This window comes from Podarcis filfolensis (genome assembly GCF_964270895.1).
Source record: "Podarcis filfolensis genome assembly, chromosome: 1".
Taxonomy (NCBI): Eukaryota; Metazoa; Chordata; class Lepidosauria; order Squamata; family Lacertidae; genus Podarcis; species Podarcis filfolensis.
In genome coordinates, this window is record NC_139604.1 from 80,687,719 (window position 1) to 80,708,015 (window position 20,297).

General features: G+C 40.8%; 1 protein-coding gene across 3 annotated transcripts in view; it reads left to right on the forward strand.

Annotated features, from left to right (window-relative positions):
- The window catches only part of LDLRAD3 (low density lipoprotein receptor class A domain containing 3), a 113,713-nt gene that overhangs the window by 42,943 nt on the left and 50,473 nt on the right, over positions 1-20,297 (forward strand). For all 3 annotated transcript variants that reach the window (XR_014545288.1, XM_083602672.1, XM_083602673.1), the window contains 2 exons: positions 12,410-12,535; positions 14,851-14,985. Coding sequence is in view for 2 of the 3 variants with exons in the window: in XM_083602672.1 (XP_083458798.1) it covers positions 12,410-12,535; positions 14,851-14,985 (261 nt within the window). In the remaining variant the exon portion in view is untranslated. The remainder of the gene's footprint in view (positions 1-12,409; positions 12,536-14,850; positions 14,986-20,297) is intronic.

Consider the following 20,297-nt stretch of genomic DNA (forward strand, 5'->3'; position numbering starts at 1 on the left):
TATGATCTGAACTGGGGAGAGAAAAGCAATGCCAAGTGTTAATAAAGAAATTAATAGCGTGAGAAGATATTAAGCCCCAAATGTGTCTTCATGAAACAACAGCAATGATAAACTGGCTGCAACAACACCATGTAGATGATCCTGCAGGTGTCTGCAATCATGCTGGTTTGCATATGTTATGAAATCAAATATGACAATGTTTGGCTCTGTAAAATATTTTCTGTAATAGAGAATGTAATGATGGAAAGTGCATTGAATTTTTTCCAGGGGGCTTAGATCCACATAAAGTGCTTGCTCTAAGCAGAATTGCTAAAAATGGCTAAAGTGTTTTCTGCCAGGATTTGATCAGCTTCCTTGGTTACAGACAGTGATAGTGGAGGAGAAATGCAGAGGACCTTTTCAGAGCAGGAGTGACAGTGTCATCTGCTGGAGAGTAGTGAAAATAGATGGACCCTTCTTCATTTGGCATGTGAACAAGGTGATAATGAGTCTTTCAAGTTGGTTTGTGACAGATTGGCATAGAGGAAGTCGGAAGGTGATGAAGATAAGGAGAGGCTAGATACTACTTTCCTTTCCTTTGATGGAGTTCCTGTACTTCAGTTTATATGATAATAGTCCTTTGCTGATTAGAAGCAAACCTTTAGGTTTAGGTTGTATTGCAGCTGGCTGAACATCATTTGCTATAGCCCATTGTGTTTTACAAATTGATCCTATGCAGTCAGAGGTAAGTACCCTTGAGCACTGCCTGCATTTTTGTGGTCTTCCTCAGGGTGTAGCTATGGGAAATGTCCTGATGAGCTCTGGTGTTATCACTGATGACAGCTTTCTTTCTTCAAGCCTTTCTTCCTTCTCTTTTTTCTCTTCCTGAAGACAGTTTATCCAGACAGTAAATTCATTTCAGTGGAAGAACTGTAGGGAGATGATTGAAGAAGCTGCTGAGGAGATTTTTTTTTTTAAAAATTGGAGCCTCCTTGCTAGATGGTGCAGAGTGTAAAACTGAATATCTTAAGAGTGCAGTGTTTATGACTGCCAAGAACTTTCTGGGGCCAGTAGATTATTGCACAAAACTGTGTCTCTTTCTGCCTTTATTTTGTGCTTCTCTACTGGATCTACTGGACCAAGGAATAAAATACAAAGTTTGTATTGTAGAAAAGTCCAAAATGAAGACAGGGAGAAACAGTTTTGAGAAATAATGAGCCAGATGTTGTTGTTGATGATGATGATGTTGATGATGCTGATGTTGAACATGGGGGTGCATGTTTACCAATTAACCAATTTTATTGACTTACTAAATACCATTAGCAATATAATTCTGGGAATTATTTTCTCAGCGAAGTATACTTTGAAGAACTAACTCCTATTTCAGACAGTTGCCTCCTCCTCATGTCTCCTCATGTCTCAGTACAGGATATGAAGACTTAGGAATGATTTTTTTACAATAATTTTAATATTCAGTCCTCCAAAGGTTGATATCTTTGCACACTATGGGGCAGGTTCAGATGTCTGAATGCTTCCACTTATTTCCAAAATGTGTCAAGACTGTGACTATTTGCTTTCTTCTCCATCTCTCCCCCTAAAGGTTTGGCAGGCAGCGTCAAGTGTAAACACATAGCAAAGATCTCTTTGCCACCTGTTTGTGACTCAAATATTTATTATTGTGTGTTGAATAGCTAGCTAGAAAGTTTACTCCTGTCAAATTCCACTTGCATAGTCTGTGGCACAATATACTGGGAGTATTTTATAAATAATCATCAATTTAGAACAATGACATCCCTCTGAGATACATAAATACAACCCCTATTTTTAGATAAGTGGCACTAAGACAGGCTTGAATGACTTGCCAGCAAAAGGAACAGAACTCCATGAGCAGTGTTTCCCACTACTACCTGACAAGCATTGGACTGTTCAGTAATTCTCATAAGTACTATAGCAATCTTTTGGAAGCAGATTGTTTTCTACTGCATATAGATGAGTACATGAATAAGTCAGCATAATGGAACTGATGCAGAATTTGTCTTCCAGCATGTAATGTTGTTGTTCAGACAAACTTTAGGAAACAGACAACAAAAACAGATCAAAAGTTTTACTTGTTTAGAATCATAGAATTGTAGAACTGGTAGGGACCTTGAGGGATCCCAACTAAAGCATCCATGCTCACCCTCCAGTAAATTCTGTCAATACCCAAACACTCCTATGTTTAGAATTTATTGGAGGATACGCATGTAAGTAGAGTTTGGATTTGATATCCCGCCTTTCACTCCCCTTCAGGAATCTCAAAGCGGCTAACATTCTCTTTTCCCTTCCTCCCCCACAACAAACACTCTGTGAGGTGAGTGGGGCTGAGAGACTTCAGAGAAGTGTGACTGGCCCAAGGTCACCCAGCAGCTTCATGTGGAGGAGCGGAGGTGCGAACCCGGTTCCCCAGATTAGGAGACTACCGCTCTTAACCACTACACCACACTGGCTGCACATTTTAAAGCTGTTTTGGTCTTCCTGTTTTTTGTTGTAGTGTGTGCACTTGGTTATTTCATTACACTCAAATCTCTGCCAACAGGGAAACTTAGAGTTTTCAATTTCATTTCTCCCTCTAATCTATTGTTTTTCTTCGGGAAGTTACGACATTGGTTCTAACAACAGACAAAAATCAAAAGATGAAAAACAAAACTATACCATAGGCATGTTGGATGAGTAGTTGCACATGAGTTAAAATAACATAGTCCAAGTAAAGATTAGCAACTTTATTAGATCATCTAGTACCATATTTGCCCTAGGCTTATGACAAGGGTTGCCTTGAAAATGATGCTTCCAATCTATATGTCATAAATGAATGCCAAATCATTTTATATGATATGATTTTTTTTATAAGTCTCTGGACATCCTAGTCCTTGCTGGAATCTCAAATTGTGTGTGATTTTTCTCCATTATAGCTATATTCCAGAGTGAGTGGTACCAAGAGTCCAGTGTAAGATTTGGGACTGTTTTCAATTGAGTTGCAATTACTATTCGTGTTGCCAAGATCAACCAATTCTTTTGACAATATATATACATTGACATCATCAAAAATACTCAGTAACATTGATTTTGGACAACAAACAATAGTTTCCTTAGTAATATTTTACATTTCTGTCAAAATTAAATTCCAGAAATCTTGCATCAACTGACATTCCCACCATAAACGATAATATGTACCAAGTTCATTGTAACCCCTCCCATCAGTTAGGTGACACAGAAGAAAACATTTTTGGCATTTGCCAAGGAGTGCGATACCATCTGTGTAATAATTTTAAGGAGTTGTCCCTCAGAAAACTGGAAACAGATTTTAAGGGTCGTGATTCCCAAATTTTATTGCAGTCCTTGGGAAGAATTTGCGTGCCAATATCGAGTTCCCACATCTTTTTAAGGGTTTCCATAGGGAGTTATGACATTGTTGGTGCTATCCAGAGGGTGTGAAAGTTGGTATTCAAGAACAAGGAATACTAGTTGCCTCTTCTGTCAAACTGTGGAGCTGTCATACATTTAGCCCCAGTCATATCCAGTGGTGTGATTACTGTATCCATGTAAATGCAAAGGAAAGTAGCCTTGCCAAGAGTAACCACAGTTCTACCTATGTGAAAATCGGTGAAAAATGTGCTTCCTTGCTGGAGAAGACATGAACATAGCTTCCAAAATGTTGTTTCTCCACCACACCCAACATTTGAGGTTGGGGAATGGGGAACCTAAGGAACTCTGCAAAAACTAGTTTCCAGAAGGGTATCCAGTTAGTTTGTTGTTGAGAAAACAGCAGAATATTGTGGTACCTTGAAGACTAACAGCTTTTTATGGCATAAGCTTTTATGGGACAATAGGGGAACAACCTAGCAGGACACACTGTGCTTGGTATCTATATTTGAACAACAACAACAAAAACAAAACATTCCAAAATCTCCAGATAGCAATTTATCAGGGAATTCAAATCTGTCAGCTCTCAAATGGTTATTGTGGACTTAAAATAAATAAATAAATCGCAATACAAAAGTTAATTAGGTTACCAATGCCCCCCGAAATATGGCAAATACCAACTCTTATGGTGTTTTGGCATTTGAGGGCTTATTTGCATGCCCAGGCCTTTAGAGCAGACTTTGACAACTTGGTGCCCCCCAGATGTTTTGGAGTACAATGTAAAGTACCCTTGAAAACTGCACAGCTATTTAGAAGCTGTTGGTGAAAATCTGCAAGCTCCAAAGGGACTTGGGTAAGATAAGCTGCTGTGTGGATTATCTGACTCCAGTCCTGCCCATGTGAGATGTCTCCGTGTGTATGAGGTCAATAACCTACCGTCCATGACACAGAATGGACGAGTTCTCAGCTAGCATACAGAGAGCTCCCCAGCTGTTGCTTATGTTACACATGCCATCAAGCTGAAATTTTTGAGAGTTAATAGAAGTCTGTTTTTAGAAGACTTGAGTGGATTGAAGCAGATGTGGAGCTTAGGGCTAAACTAGACATGACACGCAATTGCTTGCATCCTTCTCCTAACTTCTTATTTTGTTTAACCAAAAGCAGCCTCAGGAGGCTGTGAGTTTGAGCAGGAAAAAAATGACAAAACTGAACGAGCGGCTTAACCCTTTCCTTTTGGTAGTTTTCCTGCTCAAAATCTCCACAACTGCTCTTTCCCCATGCAGAAAAATATATCCGTATTTTTTTCACCATGTTTCTTGCATCTTTTGGGGGGGGTTTATTTTTTTGTAGGGGGTAGAGGGCATCAGGAGAGGGTTAATGTTAGTGGAGAAACAGGACATGTGGGGTGGTGGTGATGAAAATGAGAATGAAAAGTGTTAAGCAGCCATTTTCCTGCTTGTAGTTGCAGCCTCATGAGGCTACAGAAAAAAGAAAAAAAGAAAAAAAAGAATTCAGGAGAAAGATATGATCACATGTCACACTTAGCTGAGACTTTACTGTCCTATTCCCAGTTGATTTTAGCCTTAGAATCATAGAATCATAGAGTTGGAAGAGACCACAAGGGCCATCGAGTCCAACCCCCTGCCAAGCAGGAAACACCATCAGAGCACTCCTGACATATGGTTGTCAAGCCTCTGCTTAAAGACCTCCAAAGAAGGAGACTCCACCACACTCCTTGGCAGCAAATTCCACTGTCGAACAGCTCTTACTGTCAGGAAGTTCTTCCTAATGTTTAGGTGGAATCTTCTTTCTTGTAGTTTGGATCCATTGCTCCGTGTCCGCTTCTCTGGAGCAGCAGAAAACAACCTTTCTCCCTCCTCTATGTGACATCCTTTTATATATTTGAACATGGCTATCATATCACCCCTTAATCTCCTCTTCTCCAGGCTAAACATGCCCAGCTCCCTTAGCCGTTCCTCATAAGGCATCGTTTCCAGGCCTTTGACCATTTTGGTTGCCCTCCTCTGGACACGTTCCAGTTTGTCAATGTCCTTCTTGAACTGTGGTGCCCAGAACTGGACACAGTACTCCAGGTGAGGTCTGACCAGAGCAGAATACAGTGGCACTATTACTTCCCTTGATCTAGATGCTATACTCCTATTGATGCAGCCCAGAATTGCATTGGCTTTTTTAGCTGCCGCGTCACACTGTTGGCTCATGTCAAGTTTGTGGTCAACCAAGACTCCTAGATCCTTTTCACATGTAGTGCTCTCAAGCCAGGTGTCACCCATCTTGTATTTGTGCCTCTCATTTTTTTTGCCCAAGTGCAATACTTTACATTTCTCCCTGTTAAAATTCATCTTGTTTGTTTTGGCCCAGTTCTCTAATCTGTCAAGGTCGTTTTGAAGTATGATCCTGTCCTCTGGGGTGTTAGCCACCCCTCCCAGTTTGGTGTCATCTGCAAATTTGATCAGGATGCCCTTGAGTCCATCATCCAAGCCTTGTTTGGATGTTTCCTCTCACATGATTTGCAATTTTCAATCATGTGAGGGGAAGAATGGGGCAATGCCTGCTTGTCCATTCATTGGGCTAGGGCAGGGGTCAGCAAGGTTTTCCTTGCCTGGGCCACTTCACTCCCATGGAGATCGCTCCTTGGGCCGGATCGCATCTGCGCAGATGCAGTTTTCGGCGTCTGCACAGACACGATTTTCAGCTCCATGGAAGCGAGTTCCCGCTCCGCAATGCGCCAGTTTAGCGCAGCGAGCGGGGACTCGCCAAGTGAGTGGCTCGAGGGCCATTTAAATGACACCCATGGGCCGCAGGTTGCTGACCCCTGGGCTAGGGGATCTCTGTAGAGGAGAGCAGGGGGTGAGGGTAGGACTAGCCTCTCAGCCTTCCCATTGTTTATCCTGTATAGGGCTTTCAAATTGCTTGTTTTAGAGTACTGTTTCCCTGTCCTATTGCTGTGCGTGGATTGAAAATGCTTTGCTTCTGGGAACTGATAGATGATGTAACACAGTGGTTTTCAGCCAGTGTGCCGTGGCCCCCTGGGATGCTTTGAGTGATGGTCAGGGGTGATGCAGGCAACAGTGGCCTTTGTCCCTTTTTCTTTCCCTCCCTTTTATGATGCCCTCTCACGTCTCTGCCTCCCAAAGGCTTTCACAGGTGTTTATTGCAGCAGACCTGGCTAGAAGCTCTGCAGGTGAATGCTGCTTCTGGGAGGAATCTCTGTTTGAGCCGGGGGGGGGGGCAGATCAGGGATGGCAGCAGCAGCTGCCCGGAGGACTCCAAAGGAGAGGGGAAAGGAGACTGAGGGAACACTCCATAAGGGAGCATGTTCGAAAAAGGGTAAGAGGCTGCCAGCTCTGCAGGCAAGGGGTGACACAACTGGGCTCCTCTAATGTAACAAATTAAATCTGGTGATACTAAAGGAATTCTTTTCTTGGGAAGGTTCTGAAAATGCGTTTGTTGAAATTGTGTGAGCATTTACAAGGCTCCTTCCCATCTCTACTGACCCAAGTCATCTTTTGCTTTAGGTAGTTGGCTAAAAGAATATTCACCCCTTAGCCTCACTGTGAGAAATACAAACTACCACTACTACTGTGGGCTTTTGATATTTTCTGAATAAATGAGCATATGGGAAATTATGTGCGCCCCGCCCCCCGCAGTTGTGCTGCTGTGTCACATTACAAGGTGCTTTTAAGCTAGTAGCTCCATCAAAGCTGTCTGAGGCACCTGATGAATCAAGTCACATGGTGCTGATTTTATGGGAATTCTTCAACATCTGAAGAGTGCCTCTGCTGCAGCAGTACTGCTGGAGTTTGTTGTGGGCAACCTGGCAGAGAGGGGTTAAGGATGAGTCACTGACAATGAAGCATTGCAGTTCTGTTCACAGGACAATGAGCCTGTGCACCAAGTGGTTGCTTCTGCATGAAAGGGGACCAAGGTTGTAATAGGCCAAATTCATCATCAATTATTATCTGACTGAGACTAATGCTCTTGATACAGCTTCTTCCTGATATTAACCCGGGGATGTCCTGAGGCAACATTCTTGTGTGACACAGTTCTGATAACTTTAATACATAGTAGTTTACTCTTAGTGGTGATTTGTCACACTAACAGACAATGTTTAGGAGAATTGCTTTAGTAGTTGACATAGTTTGGTGGGAAATATTTGGACATCTAATTTCAAAGTTTGTGTTACTGGCCCTAAGAGCTAGCAAAAATGACATATTACCCTTCTGGTTTTTCCAGAGATGTCTGTCCAAGTAGAAGAATAATACTCTATAATTGTCTGTGTACTTCATATTACATCTCTATGTTTCTGCTGCACACTTTTAAAAAAGTTTGTTGCTGGAAAAATCATAAAACAGATTAATCTTTAGAGAGAAGGAAAGTTTTTATATATATATATGCCCTGAAACATAGTAATATGTTCCACTGCTAACCAAGGCAACAGTGTAGTGTTTGCCTTTTCTGTATTGGAACAACAACTACTTAGTTATAACAGACTGCGTTTTATGGAGAAATTTTACCCCCAGGTGGAAGATGACTTGCACAAAGGATCATAAAATAAACTGCAAGTGGAAAAGGTCATTGCATCATTAGATCGTGTTTAAAGTGGCATGGTCATTTTTGTCTTAAAACAGAAAAGGTGTTATGAAAATAGGGGTGCTTTGTTAGTGATGGTGGCTTTTATGGTCCATGACGGATTCAAGTGCTGCTGCTCTGGTTTTGGCATAGCACTCAAGGATCTGCTGTAACCATTGCTGGATTGAAGTCTTTCCTCTTTTCCTTTCTCTAACATTTCCCTTCCATGGGTCTGAGGCAGCTGTCTGAGGCACCTGCTTAATATACATATGCTAACAAAACCCAGTCGTGTGCCATGGATGGTGCTTTCCTTGCTTCTTGCTTTTCCCTCTGTCTCCTTTCCTTGTCCTGATGCCATCTGTTCTGACACCCTAGTGGGCTTGTGTTAGTCATAGAATCCTGACTTCTGTAACTGTCACTGAAGTAGATGTTCAGGGATCACAGAAGGACTGCTCTGTCATACTTCAGGCACCTGAGTCTTTAGAGCAGGGATGGAGAATCTGGTTCTCCAGAGGCTGTTGGCCTATAGTCCCTATCACTCCTAATAATTGGCCATGCTGTCTGAGATTGATGGGCATTGGGAGTCCAGTAACATCTAGAGCATATTATAACTCAAATTCAGATCCATCAAATGATACCATGTGGCTGGTTATTGATTGAGTGTACTCAGAACCACTTTATAGAAAGGGACCAGTGAAATCTGTTGCTTATATTAGGGTCACAAATGTGCAGTTAGCCATGTTACGATGTTATCTTCTACAAAGCTATTCCTGTAGGAGGAGGTTTGTCCTATGAGAGTCAACCAAGGCAACCTTACCATTGGATAACACTAGCTATGTGCTTGAGACAAGAGGTCATAGAATAGTTTCTTAGGTTTAGAATAGTCTGTACTGCTCTTATACCTACCCCACTCAACATTGCTTGTACAAGGAATTCTGCTGCTTTAGGAATGGTAGGGATTGAAGGCAGGATGGATGTTGTAGAGCAGGCGTTGCCAACCTTTTTGGAGCAGTGGGCACATTTTGATTGTTGAGAAAGTGGTGTGGGCACCAGTCACAAAATGTGGCTGCCATTGGGACAAGGCATAACACAACATGACTGCTGTAGGCATGTCCTAGCATAAAATTAGAGAGAGTACAGTCATTGCTTCTCCCTTCAGGCTCCCTGGACAACTATATTCTTGCTGTGTAAAGTCATCTATCTCCTGCAGATCCTGTATGTGGAGATCACACAATACTGGCCCTCCTCCCCATGATGCTATTGCTATCGAATTACAGGGAGCACTCCCCAATACTGGGGAAAATATCCACACTCAGGCTTTCTTATGCATACCACACACATACATACCATAGATACACATCTGTGCATCTCTCTCATGCACACTTACAGCATACTTGAGTGTAACCCCCCCCCTCCCAAGTACATTCAGAAAAATTCCTCTGTGGGCAAATGAAGTACCTGGCATAAAAAAAGCCCTACACCCTCTAAACCCCCCAAACCGGGGGGGGGGGAGCAATCTGGTACATGTGAACACTATGCTGGTAATCTCTGCTGTAGACCTTCTAGCCAAGGTTGCATGCTTGAATGCTACCCACATCAGAACTGCTTATACATGAAACATGGACCTATTAAGGAGTGGAATGTTGTATGAATATGGCCTCAGAGTTCTTCATTGGGTAGTCAGGTTGCTCTAAGAACACTGATTTATTTAAAACCCTGGAGACAGTAGGATTCAGCGTTTGCAGTTTCCAAAAACTCAAATGTAAAAAGACCATTCACTCTAAAAGATATATCAACTTGTTGCTTCCCACAAGGATATTGAATGAGGTAGCAGAACTCAGTGTAACCACACATTCTTATTCATAGTTCAGTTTAATTTAAAATTTGGAAGAGAATTCACTATTTATACAGTATTTCTGTTTAAGAATTTTCCACTGCCAGAATTGGTATGTCATAGCAGTAACTCACAGATAATTTATTTTCCCGTCTCTTCAAAACGATGGCCTCCTATTTCTGAGTTGTCCTTGGTTCCTGCCCAGAAAAATATGGTAGTTGGTGTGCAAGTGACATTTAGTTGATATGTCTCATTTTCTGCTCTACAAGCCCAGCTAAGGACTAATGCATCTGCAAAGGGTGTGTGCCATAAAGGAATTGCATTACTTTGTTTTTGAAAGATAGTAAATCAGTTTAAGAGTTACTGTGGCTGCTTCTTAATAAAAATCCTTTATACATTATTACCTGCCAGCAGGAGAAGCCTTCAGTTCAATGGCAGTCACTTTAGCTCTGAAAAGGATATTTGTCCAAATGGTTGCTCAGCAAGCTCGGCTTTTGTCTTCTCCATAGCTTCTCTCTTTTTTCCCCTTGACCCTTCCTCCATTTCTCCCTTATTGATCTTCATAAACTGCGTATTCACACATTCATGTTCATCACTGAGTGACTGCTGATTCATTTTGCGCTGTCTCTTTGATTGCATTTAGCATGTAGACTTATATGGCGTAAATAGTATTTTCAGTACATATGCAGAACAGAGAATTTCTTGCAACATTAAGACTGCTTCATCCAGCTGTACCTACAAGTCTCACCTTTAATTCTTCTGCATAGACTTATATAGTTGTGAGAGCTGGAGACAGAGTCTGTGGGCATAATTCTCTTTCTACATACTGATTATCTCCTGTTTAAGTCAGCTGAATAGAGCTTATGTTGCATGAAATTCTATATACTGCATATTCACTGATAATGCTAGTTAAGTAATATTACAGGGATTCTAGAGCATGATATCACACACACGGGGGGGGGGGGCTGGCTCATTTTAGGCAGCCCTTGAAAACCTTTTTGTCTGGCTCACTTTTATCCGGGTTGGTATTTTATGTGTTTTATGTGCTGCTGCTGTTATTATGTGTTTGGATGCATTTTAATTGTATTTTTATATTATTTATATTATTGTTTGCTTAAAGTTGTAATCCATTTTGAGAGGGATTTTTACTGGGAAGATGGGTTACAAATGCATTAAGTACATGAATCATATAATTAAGTCTCTTTCAGAAAAGTGGGTTCTTTTTCATGTGACCCAGGAAAGAAACCTATGAAAACGTACTATTGTAATCTATCTCCTTGGTTTGTTTTAGCCAGTTCTGAATCCATTAAATAACTACACTTAAGGTTTCTAAATGATATGCTTTTGGGTGACTTTCTAGCTGTGATTTTGGAATAGAAGAGGAAAGTGTCAAAGAGGCCAGAAGCTGTGCAGAACAGATCTTGATGAGGTGGTTTGAGAAATTTTCTTGATGAGCTTGAAAGGCTGTGGAAAAATAAAATGTGGTACAAAGGTTACCACTTTGTCTCTCAAATAATACATTTTTGGAAGGAGGATGTCTTGTTCGTGATTTTTCATTAGTGTGCCTTGTTCAAGGAACAGTGTAGTTGTGATTGCTGTGTGATGCTCTGCTGCTCCCAGTTCTTTCTGTTTCCCCCCCAAATCATGTTCTTATGCAGTGATTTCTGCAGCAGCTAGTCCAGGGTTGGGAACTTCTGTTCCTCCAGGTATTGTTGACCAGTCAGTATAGCCAGTGGTCAGGGATGATGGGAGCTGGTCCAGCAACATCTGGAGGGACATAAGTTTGCTTTGCTTTACAGAGTCAAGGGTCTTTTTTGAAGTCTTTTTTTCATTAATATATAGCAAACAGTTTCATATCTGTTGAATTGAAATCTTAAGTGCCAGGGCCTACAGTTTAGGTTCCCACTTCCTGCTGGCCTTGCCGTTCAGGCAAGGCATTTCAAATCTCCATCTCTCCCAAACCAGCTCATCCATCCCAAGGGAGAGACAGGTGGGCACAGGGCATCTTCAAGCAGGTACACCCAATGCCTTCAGGCCTGTTCTAGACAGAAAAGATAGGCTTGCCTGTTTGGCTCTGAATGGCCAAGTCTCATTAACCACTTTGATTATGCATCTGCCAAATAATCCCCAGCCTTCCTCCAAACTATGGAACTATAGAGTTGGGAAAATGGCAAGAATTCCTGCGCAACTGCTGTGAAGTTTCAGAGTCTGGCTGATTGTCATACTTGTCAGAAAACAGTGGTCAGAATGATTAAATCCTGGTACCAGTTCAAACACTGGGAAGTCTTGTGGGTTAAAACTGGTTAGGAAATTTAAGGAAGGTTGAAATGACTAGAGCACCAATACAGTAGTGATCTAGCCCTATGCTATATTGATGGCTTAAAAAAAAAAACCACCTGTGTATCACCAGCCAAGCAAGCGGAAGTGACTATTGTTCTTTGACATTAATTAAAAGTGACTCTTTGGCTTTGACATTAATTCTGTTACTAAACATTTAAACTAAGCTTTGGAAACATCCTTATTGGAAAAAGTCTGAGACCCTTGTGACCAGCTCTGACAGAGGGAGCTCTTTCACCACCCATGCTTTCTTATTTTCTTCTCCTACAGCAAAAGCCAAATCTAAGTGTGGCTCCACCTTCTTCCCCTGCGCGAGTGGAATTCACTGTATCATTGGCCGCTTCCGATGCAATGGTTTTGCGGACTGTCCTGATGGCAGCGATGAAGAAAACTGCAGTAAGTATCTTTCTACCTGTGGGCAGAAGGTTTCCTTTTTTTCGTAAATAAAGTACCGTATTTTTCGCCCTATAGGACGCACCGTCCCATAAGGCGCACCTAGTTTTTTTGGGGGGAAATAAAGGGGAAAAAATTATTTCCCCCCCAGGCGCGGGGCTGGGGCGGGGGAGGCCCGAGCTTCCCCCGACCCCAGCCCCCAGACAGGCAGCTCTCTGCAAGCCGTGGGAGCCCAGCGCTGGCTCCTGCTGCTTGCTGAGAGGTCCGCGAAGCCTGGACGCGCTGATCTCAGCGCGCGCAGGCTTTGGCATGCAGGCAACTCTCCACAGGCAGCGGGAGTGCTCCCGCTGCTTGCGGAGAGGTCCGCGAAGCCTGGAGAGTGAGAGGGGTCGGTGAGCACCGACCCCTCTCGCTTTCCAGGCTTCAGCGAAAGCCTGCATTCGCCCATAGGACGCACACACATTTCCCCTTCATTTTTGAAGGGGAAAAAGTGCGTCCTATAGGGCGAAAAATACGGTAATTAAATATATTTTATTAATACCCAAAGCCCAAATTCAGCACCACAATCCTTGCATTTGGCTTTGTTAGTGGCAGAACCCATCAGAGGCAAACTGATTTTATAAATGGAAAACTCTCTCTAGAATAACATAAGCCCCAACACCTCTGGAGAATCCTGGAGTTTATGTAGATGAGTAGCTTATCTCTGTTGCAGTTTTGCTTTTAAAATCTATGGTTGTATTCCAAGTTTACAAGGCACTTCTCTTTGTAGCTGATCTCTTTCAAATGTTAAGGTCACAATAGGGCAGCTCATGAACAGGTGGAGTTCAGAATGATAATTCATACCATTTAAGTTACCTGTAAGGAACATTTCTTTTATAAAATAAGATTATTCTTTATTTTACAAAAGAAATGCCACAGTGTATAAAAGTGCATGTTGTTGGCAGTGGGTTTTTTTTAAAGCCTCATTTATCTTTGCCACATAGGGGTCTTAATGACTGTCATTCTGTGCAATTCTATATTGCTGTATTTCATTCCCCCCCCATCTATCTCTGTTAACATTTCTTTCCACTGCATCTTCTGAGATGTCCCCTGAGTCATGTTGTTCCTTGACCTTGTCAACTAAAAAACAATCTATGTTTCTGTTTATCCTTACAGAGGCAGCACAAATATGAAATACATTTTCCTCACGCCCGTTGTTGTTGTTGTTAATATTTTTATTATTTTATTTTGCTTTATATACCACCCTTTATCTAAAGATGCCAGGGGAGTGTGCAACATTAAGAGCAGAATTTATGCAACATAATAAAATATAATAACAGTCCCCCCACTCATACACATTTAAGAAGCCATAGTTTATTTAGTGGCTGAAGGCCTGGGTAAAGAAGAATGTTGTTGCCTGGCATCTCAAGACATGTAATGATGGCACCATTTTATATCATCATGCAGTCTTTTTGTAGCTGTGGTTGGTAGAACTGTTGCCACTGTATGATGTATGTATGTATGTATGTATGTATGATACATTTTATGTACTGGTGAAGTGAGATTTTGGTTTGGTTGAAAAGAAAGTTGTTTGCCTGCCTGTTTATATATTTCTCCACCCATTCTGTTTCCCCCAATTGTTTTCTTTTAAATATTTGTTCTCTTGAGCCTCAGTCTCTATCCTGCTTGCCATTTTGTTGAGCAGTGGCTTTCTGGCTTTTGCTACGGCCTGCTGCTCACATTGCCATGCATCAGGAAAGTGCAGACAATATAAAAAATTGACATAGGGAAAATACAAGAGGTGGAGACAGGCATAAAGAGAGAGAAAGATGTGATTGTTTCAGATGCATATATTAAGATTTAGTTGCTGGGTTGGCTGCAGTAAAACAAAACTTTCTGTTCTGTGGAGCGCTGTGTTTCTTGAAAAGTGCCTTTCCCTAAGGAGCAAATACTGAATGTATTAAAGTGTTGTCCTATGGAAACAGACAGGTTAACATTTGACTCGTGTATAGTGGTAGCTCTGTTGTCGAACGCAATCAGTTCTGGAAGACTGTTTGACTTCTGAAACGTTTGACAACCGAGGCACAAAGGACAGTCAGCAAAGTCAATGGAGAAAAAAGAAAAACACGCAGCAGAAGCCGTTCGACTTTTGAGACGTGTTCGAAAATGGAAGCAAGTACTTCCGGGTTTTCGGTGTTCAGAAACCGAAACATTTGGCTTCCAAGATGCTTGAAAATTGAGGTACCACTGTACTGTATGGGATTTTCCTTGGAAATCCCTTGCCTATTTGGGTGAAGACTCAAGTTTAGAGCAAAATGTTGTTCCTTTTGTTTTTACAGCAGCGAATCCCTTGATATGCTCTACTGACCGATTCCACTGCAGGAACGGCTTGTGCATTGATAAAAGCTTTATGTGTGACAATCAGGATAACTGCCATGACAACAGTGATGAGGATAGCTGTGGAAACCCTTCTGGTAAGTAGAATATGATTTTCACAGCCAGGTACTAAATTCTCTCAACCTTATTCTTAATTAACATTATTGCTTTCTTTGCCTGTGTTGAAACATTTTAGCATTCTATTATTATTATATAAATTATATTTAGGGAGTTCTGGACAAACATGTCTATCAGTTTTTGATTTTTTTTTCAGAGCAAGCCTCAACTTTTTTGTCAAAATAATATGCTATTTATCTCCCATAGTGTCTTCTCTGTGAATGTCACAAATTCTTGTAAGTACTGCATGGTGTGTAGCAGACATGTTGCCAGTTCCATAAGCGTAAAGATCATTTCCGATCAAATTCCCACCAGGAAGTTTCTTGGCTTCAGCAAGAGCTTTGGGAACTGTACACAAAGTGTCACAGTCAACAAACCCAGTAGCTTGTTGGTCCTTAGAACGTCGAAAAACAACATGCCCAAATGCCCCTGGAAGTTCAAAAGAAGCAAGGCATTAAGACAACAGCATTCACCTGCTTGTCACCAGTGTTTGGTATTCAGAGAGGGGGGGGGAGGTTGTTGACCAGTGCCTAACCTTCAGAAAGCAACATCTAAGAGTCTGTCATACCCAGGTGTTGTGGAAGTGCAGTACAACTCTAAAATCAATGCCTAACCCTCAAAAAACCATGTCTATAACCTTTTGCGGGCAAGTGGCACATATGAAAGAAGGAGAGGAATTGGGTAGAACTGTCTTCAATATTTTTTAAAGGCTAAAACCCATGTGTTATCAACACAGGTGTTGTGGAGGTGTGTACTGTCTTTAATATAACTCTAAAACCAATATTGATATAGAAGTGTGAAACTGAATAAAACAAACTGTTCCATATTAGTGCTGCCGGATTCCCAATTCTGAGGATTTTCTGTCACTTTGTGTAGGTTTCTAAATGTGACTCAAAGCAACAAAACATGTACAGACAAATTTAAAAGGGAAACAAACAGGTGTGTTTTAAAGATGCTTTATAATGCCATGTGCTATCCATGTGAATTCTAATATATCCTTGCAGAATTTCTGAGACCCTGTGAAGAGAATAATTTTAACAGTTGTAACTAATTCACAGAAAATAACTTTGTTAACTTCTCTGGGGGGTTTTGGCTCAGTTTTTTTTTTTTTTTAAATATCATTTATTACGGCCATAGGCCCATACAGGTAAAAACAACACATAAATAACAGCTTGTGCCGTAAAGAGAAAAAAAAGCAATCGCTAAAACACCATCTACAAAACCAAGTTGTTCACCCTCTCTTTACTGTTCAGGAGTCTCAGATGGAATACATTGCAATATACTTTTCTAAAGTCCCAGTCAAATATACTGCAGAGAATCACAAAAGCTTTGTGGTTATGTTTATTTTTTATTAAGGTAGTTCATTACTTCAAAGCCATATATGGTCCCTTTCAAGCCTACGCCTCCTGTGTTCGTGTATGTATTGCTATCTTAAGTTGTATGCTCAAATTGACTTTCTTCTGAGAAGTCTGTAGGTTTGCATCGTAAATCTTTTCTATTTCTTTACCTTATTTAAAATGAAGCGATTGCGTGTTCGCATTATCCATTCAAGTATTTCATTAAATTAACAGTAATTCTATAGCCACTTCATTCTTTGTTTCTCAAATGCCCCCCCCCCATTTGTGTGTGTGTGTGTTCTGGAAATAGTGTGTAAATAAAGTCCACTGCAAAATCTGCTGTTGCATCAATCCCAAGTTTCCTAGTGGACTTCTGTGCCCTCTCACATGCTTGTTAAAAGCTCTTCTTTCTTTTAACCCGTTTGGCTACTGTGAACTCATTTTCCTTTTATTGCTGTGCTTATTGGTTCCTTAACTGACTCTGAATGATGCTTGCAAAGTGCCAAAGCATGGTAATATCCCCACAATGCTGTTATTAGTTTAATGATAGCATTGTTGCCCAATTACAGGCTGGGTGGTCTGCAAGCCTCATTAATTGTTAGTTCGAGTATTCTATTACCAGGCATTGAAGACATTCGCCTTCTGATTAGCATTTTGTCTGCACTCAAACATTTTCCAAGGAAGGAAGAAAAACCTGGCTATTAACCCCACTTGGATCTGCTGAGACTGCAGTCTGGCCTTCAGTGACTACCTTCTTTTAGCCATTTTCCAGTTGCTAAAGGCAGGAGGGATAAGTGATCCATTAAAAGATGCAAGTTTAGTGTTTGTGATTACACTCAAGTCAGCGGTTCTCTAGTCTCATGCTAACAGAAAGATTGCAGGATCCGATAATGGTTATTGCAGAGCCCTCAACCAATTTGCATGTTACCCATTCAGGCAAGTCCTTCAGCGTTTGATTTTCAACACAATCCATATCTCTTCTATTTCTCACATCTTTCCCAATACCAAAAGTAGGTGCCAAACTTATTAAACTTTTCCTGAACACATACTTTCATTTTTGCTTGATAGCGTTAAGAGGAGATAAAACATGAAATTAAATTTCAGAAGTTAGACACATTTCCTTCTATCTTAATACTTATGGAGTATCCCAGCCCAAAGTCTTGTGTTTTCTGTTGAAGATGCTTATGGTCTGATATTGGCCTTTCTTAAGGGCCATCCATCAAGATCTCATCTCTGCATTATTTTAATTATAAAAGTATTTCTATAACTCCAACTTGCATAAAATGCCTTCTATATATATGTATCCTTTATGTGTATCTAAGGCATGTGTGGGTTAAGTCTTTTAAAGCTTCATGGTTTTGTATTATTTCTATGATTTGAAACCAGAGCATTTTAAACCTCTAGTAGCTGCTATATTTTATGTTGGCTTTGGTCTCTAAGAGCAGGCACACACTGTGATATTATTTGATTTTGTAGGACATGAATAATGGTTTCTGGGTTAAGACTACTCAAGGTATGAGTATGCCGCCTTCTCACCAGAAGGAGATGGTGGGAATCATTTCTAGCTGACACTGTGGATTTACTCAAAGGAGTTTGCCAAGGGAACCAAAACCCTCCCAACAAATCTGGGAGCCTTTTCATATATTTTTCAACTGCATGAGCAATCTGATCTTCCCTGATAATGTGCTTATGTGGGCAGGCCATATGCATGACCTCCACCTTCATCCAGTCTCTGACCACTCTTGACACCACAGGATTGGTGCCAAAGGTTTTGATGGTGTCAAAGTATTACCGAGGTGAAACGTAGTGCAAAGAAACAAGACTGGGATGATTCTTTGAAGAATGATGGACTGTGTACTTTGGAGAACATTTTGACATCTTACTTTCTCTTTAGTTTTTCTCAACCAAGAGCGAAGTCAAGCAAGAAGTAATTACTTAGTACATTCCAGGATAAAAAGTACAACTTATTGAAGATAGACACTTCCTATTAGTTCACCCAGTGCAATACTAGTTTCCTCTTCAGCTCCTAAAATATCAAAAGTGAATGGTTCAATCCAGAAACTGGACAGTTCACTGAGAAGAAAATGAACCAGGATCAGAACCCTGCTGTGCGGTGGATTCTAGAAATGCCTGCCAAATGGTGCAGGCACATCCTGATTTGCAATGAAATACTCCAGTGTCTTATTTCTAAAATGGAAATGGCTTCTAGCGCACTCTGCCTCACGTTGAGCCTGTAACCAGTCCTTTACATACAGCAGATTGAAATATCCTTAAGCTCACATGGCTGCAATATTGCTTAGACTTCCTGATTCCTTACAGCCCAATTCTGGCTGTGCTAAGTTTCCTTTTATTGAGTCTGTCTTTGGCTTGTTATTTACGTGGGCTGTAAACTGAAGCTTAACGTGCAATTACTGTACATCAGCTTAGTCCAAATGCAAACTACATCTGGAACTTAATAGTTAAAGGCAGACTAAATAAAAAGCAAGAAAAAATTCTTGAGAACAGATACAAATGAAATGACACCAAAAGCTTAATTAAAGCAAGCCTGTGCTTGTGCATATTTTAGTAGCCGCAAATAGCTTGCTTACAGCATCTGGTGCTCAGAAGTAGCTTCCAGAAAGTTTAATCAGCTGGATATAACTTTTCCTGATAAGTTATTCTCTTGCCTATTCCACTCATTTTTTCCACAGTAAAATGTACTTCAGTAGTCTTTAAAAGAATAAGTGATTTTATCATTTTAGGGGACATCTTTTACAAGATGCAAAGCAGATGCCTATGATGAGCTAGTAATTGAATACCATTGTGCAACTATCTTGCACTTGGAGTTCATAGAATCATAGAATCATAGAGTTGGAAGAGTTGTTTTATTTTTTTTTTACAAAAAATGTCAATTACGCATTCAGTTTTGCAATCTTGCTTGATTTAGAAAGGTGAATAGTTCTGTGTTAATTGGAAAAAAGTGTTTGCTGAAAGCAGGGAAATTTTGATTTGATGGCTCACTTGTCTTGGATAATTCTTTATGTGGTGTAGCACAAATAATTCCATGCACACTTTTTGTAACCTTTCCTCTCCCCTCGAAAGAATTCCTCTCCACAATGCTGAATTTACTTACTCCTTTCCAGTTCATTATTTCCATAAAAGATCAAAATTGAGCTCATTAAGTGGGGCACACCCACCCCCAGTTCCTTATTTGTAATTGTAATCTGAGTTCATCATATACAAACACTGTGCAAAAAATATGGTTTTGATTGGAGAAAGTTATTGTATTATTCAAACATGTGTTTATGATATGGGTTAGATTAAAGCTTATTTTGTATTCTTAGTTCCTTAGTAACTAAACTGCTCTGTTTCAGACTTTTGTGTTATCCAGGAACTGAGAACCAGCAGCTAATTTCTGCATCATTTCTCTCCTAGGTTTTATAATTATCTGCTCTATCAAGAGAGTAAAGGGAAAGGTTGATTTGTGTCTGGAGATGAATGCTTGCCCCCTAACAGGGTTTGCCACATGTGTTGGTTGCCCACCTGTGTACCCCTGACAGCCTCAATTTGTCTTGGGATAAGATTGTTGTAGCAGGATTAAATAACTGCTGGGGCTTCTATTATTGATATCCCCGCATCTATATATGTATGGCTTGGTTCTCTGCAGCCTCACGCCCTTGGAATTTTAAACAAAGTTGGATGGAGTGCCTTAAGGGGCATTATGGATTGAAATTCCTCCCGAATGATGTCACCTACACTATGTAAATACTCTGGGAATGGGATTTTCTGAAGGCCTGCCACACGTAGGCTAGTTTTCAGCAAGCCTTTTTTCAACCAAAACTCACTGGAAGTCAGTACCAGCACCTCTCAGGTGAGCTCCATTGCTATTCTAAGAGAACGAGGGTGTTCATGGTGAGTTCCGGCACCTCTTTTTCTAGAAAAACAGTGGTTTTCAGGATTCAGCCAACAGTGAATCG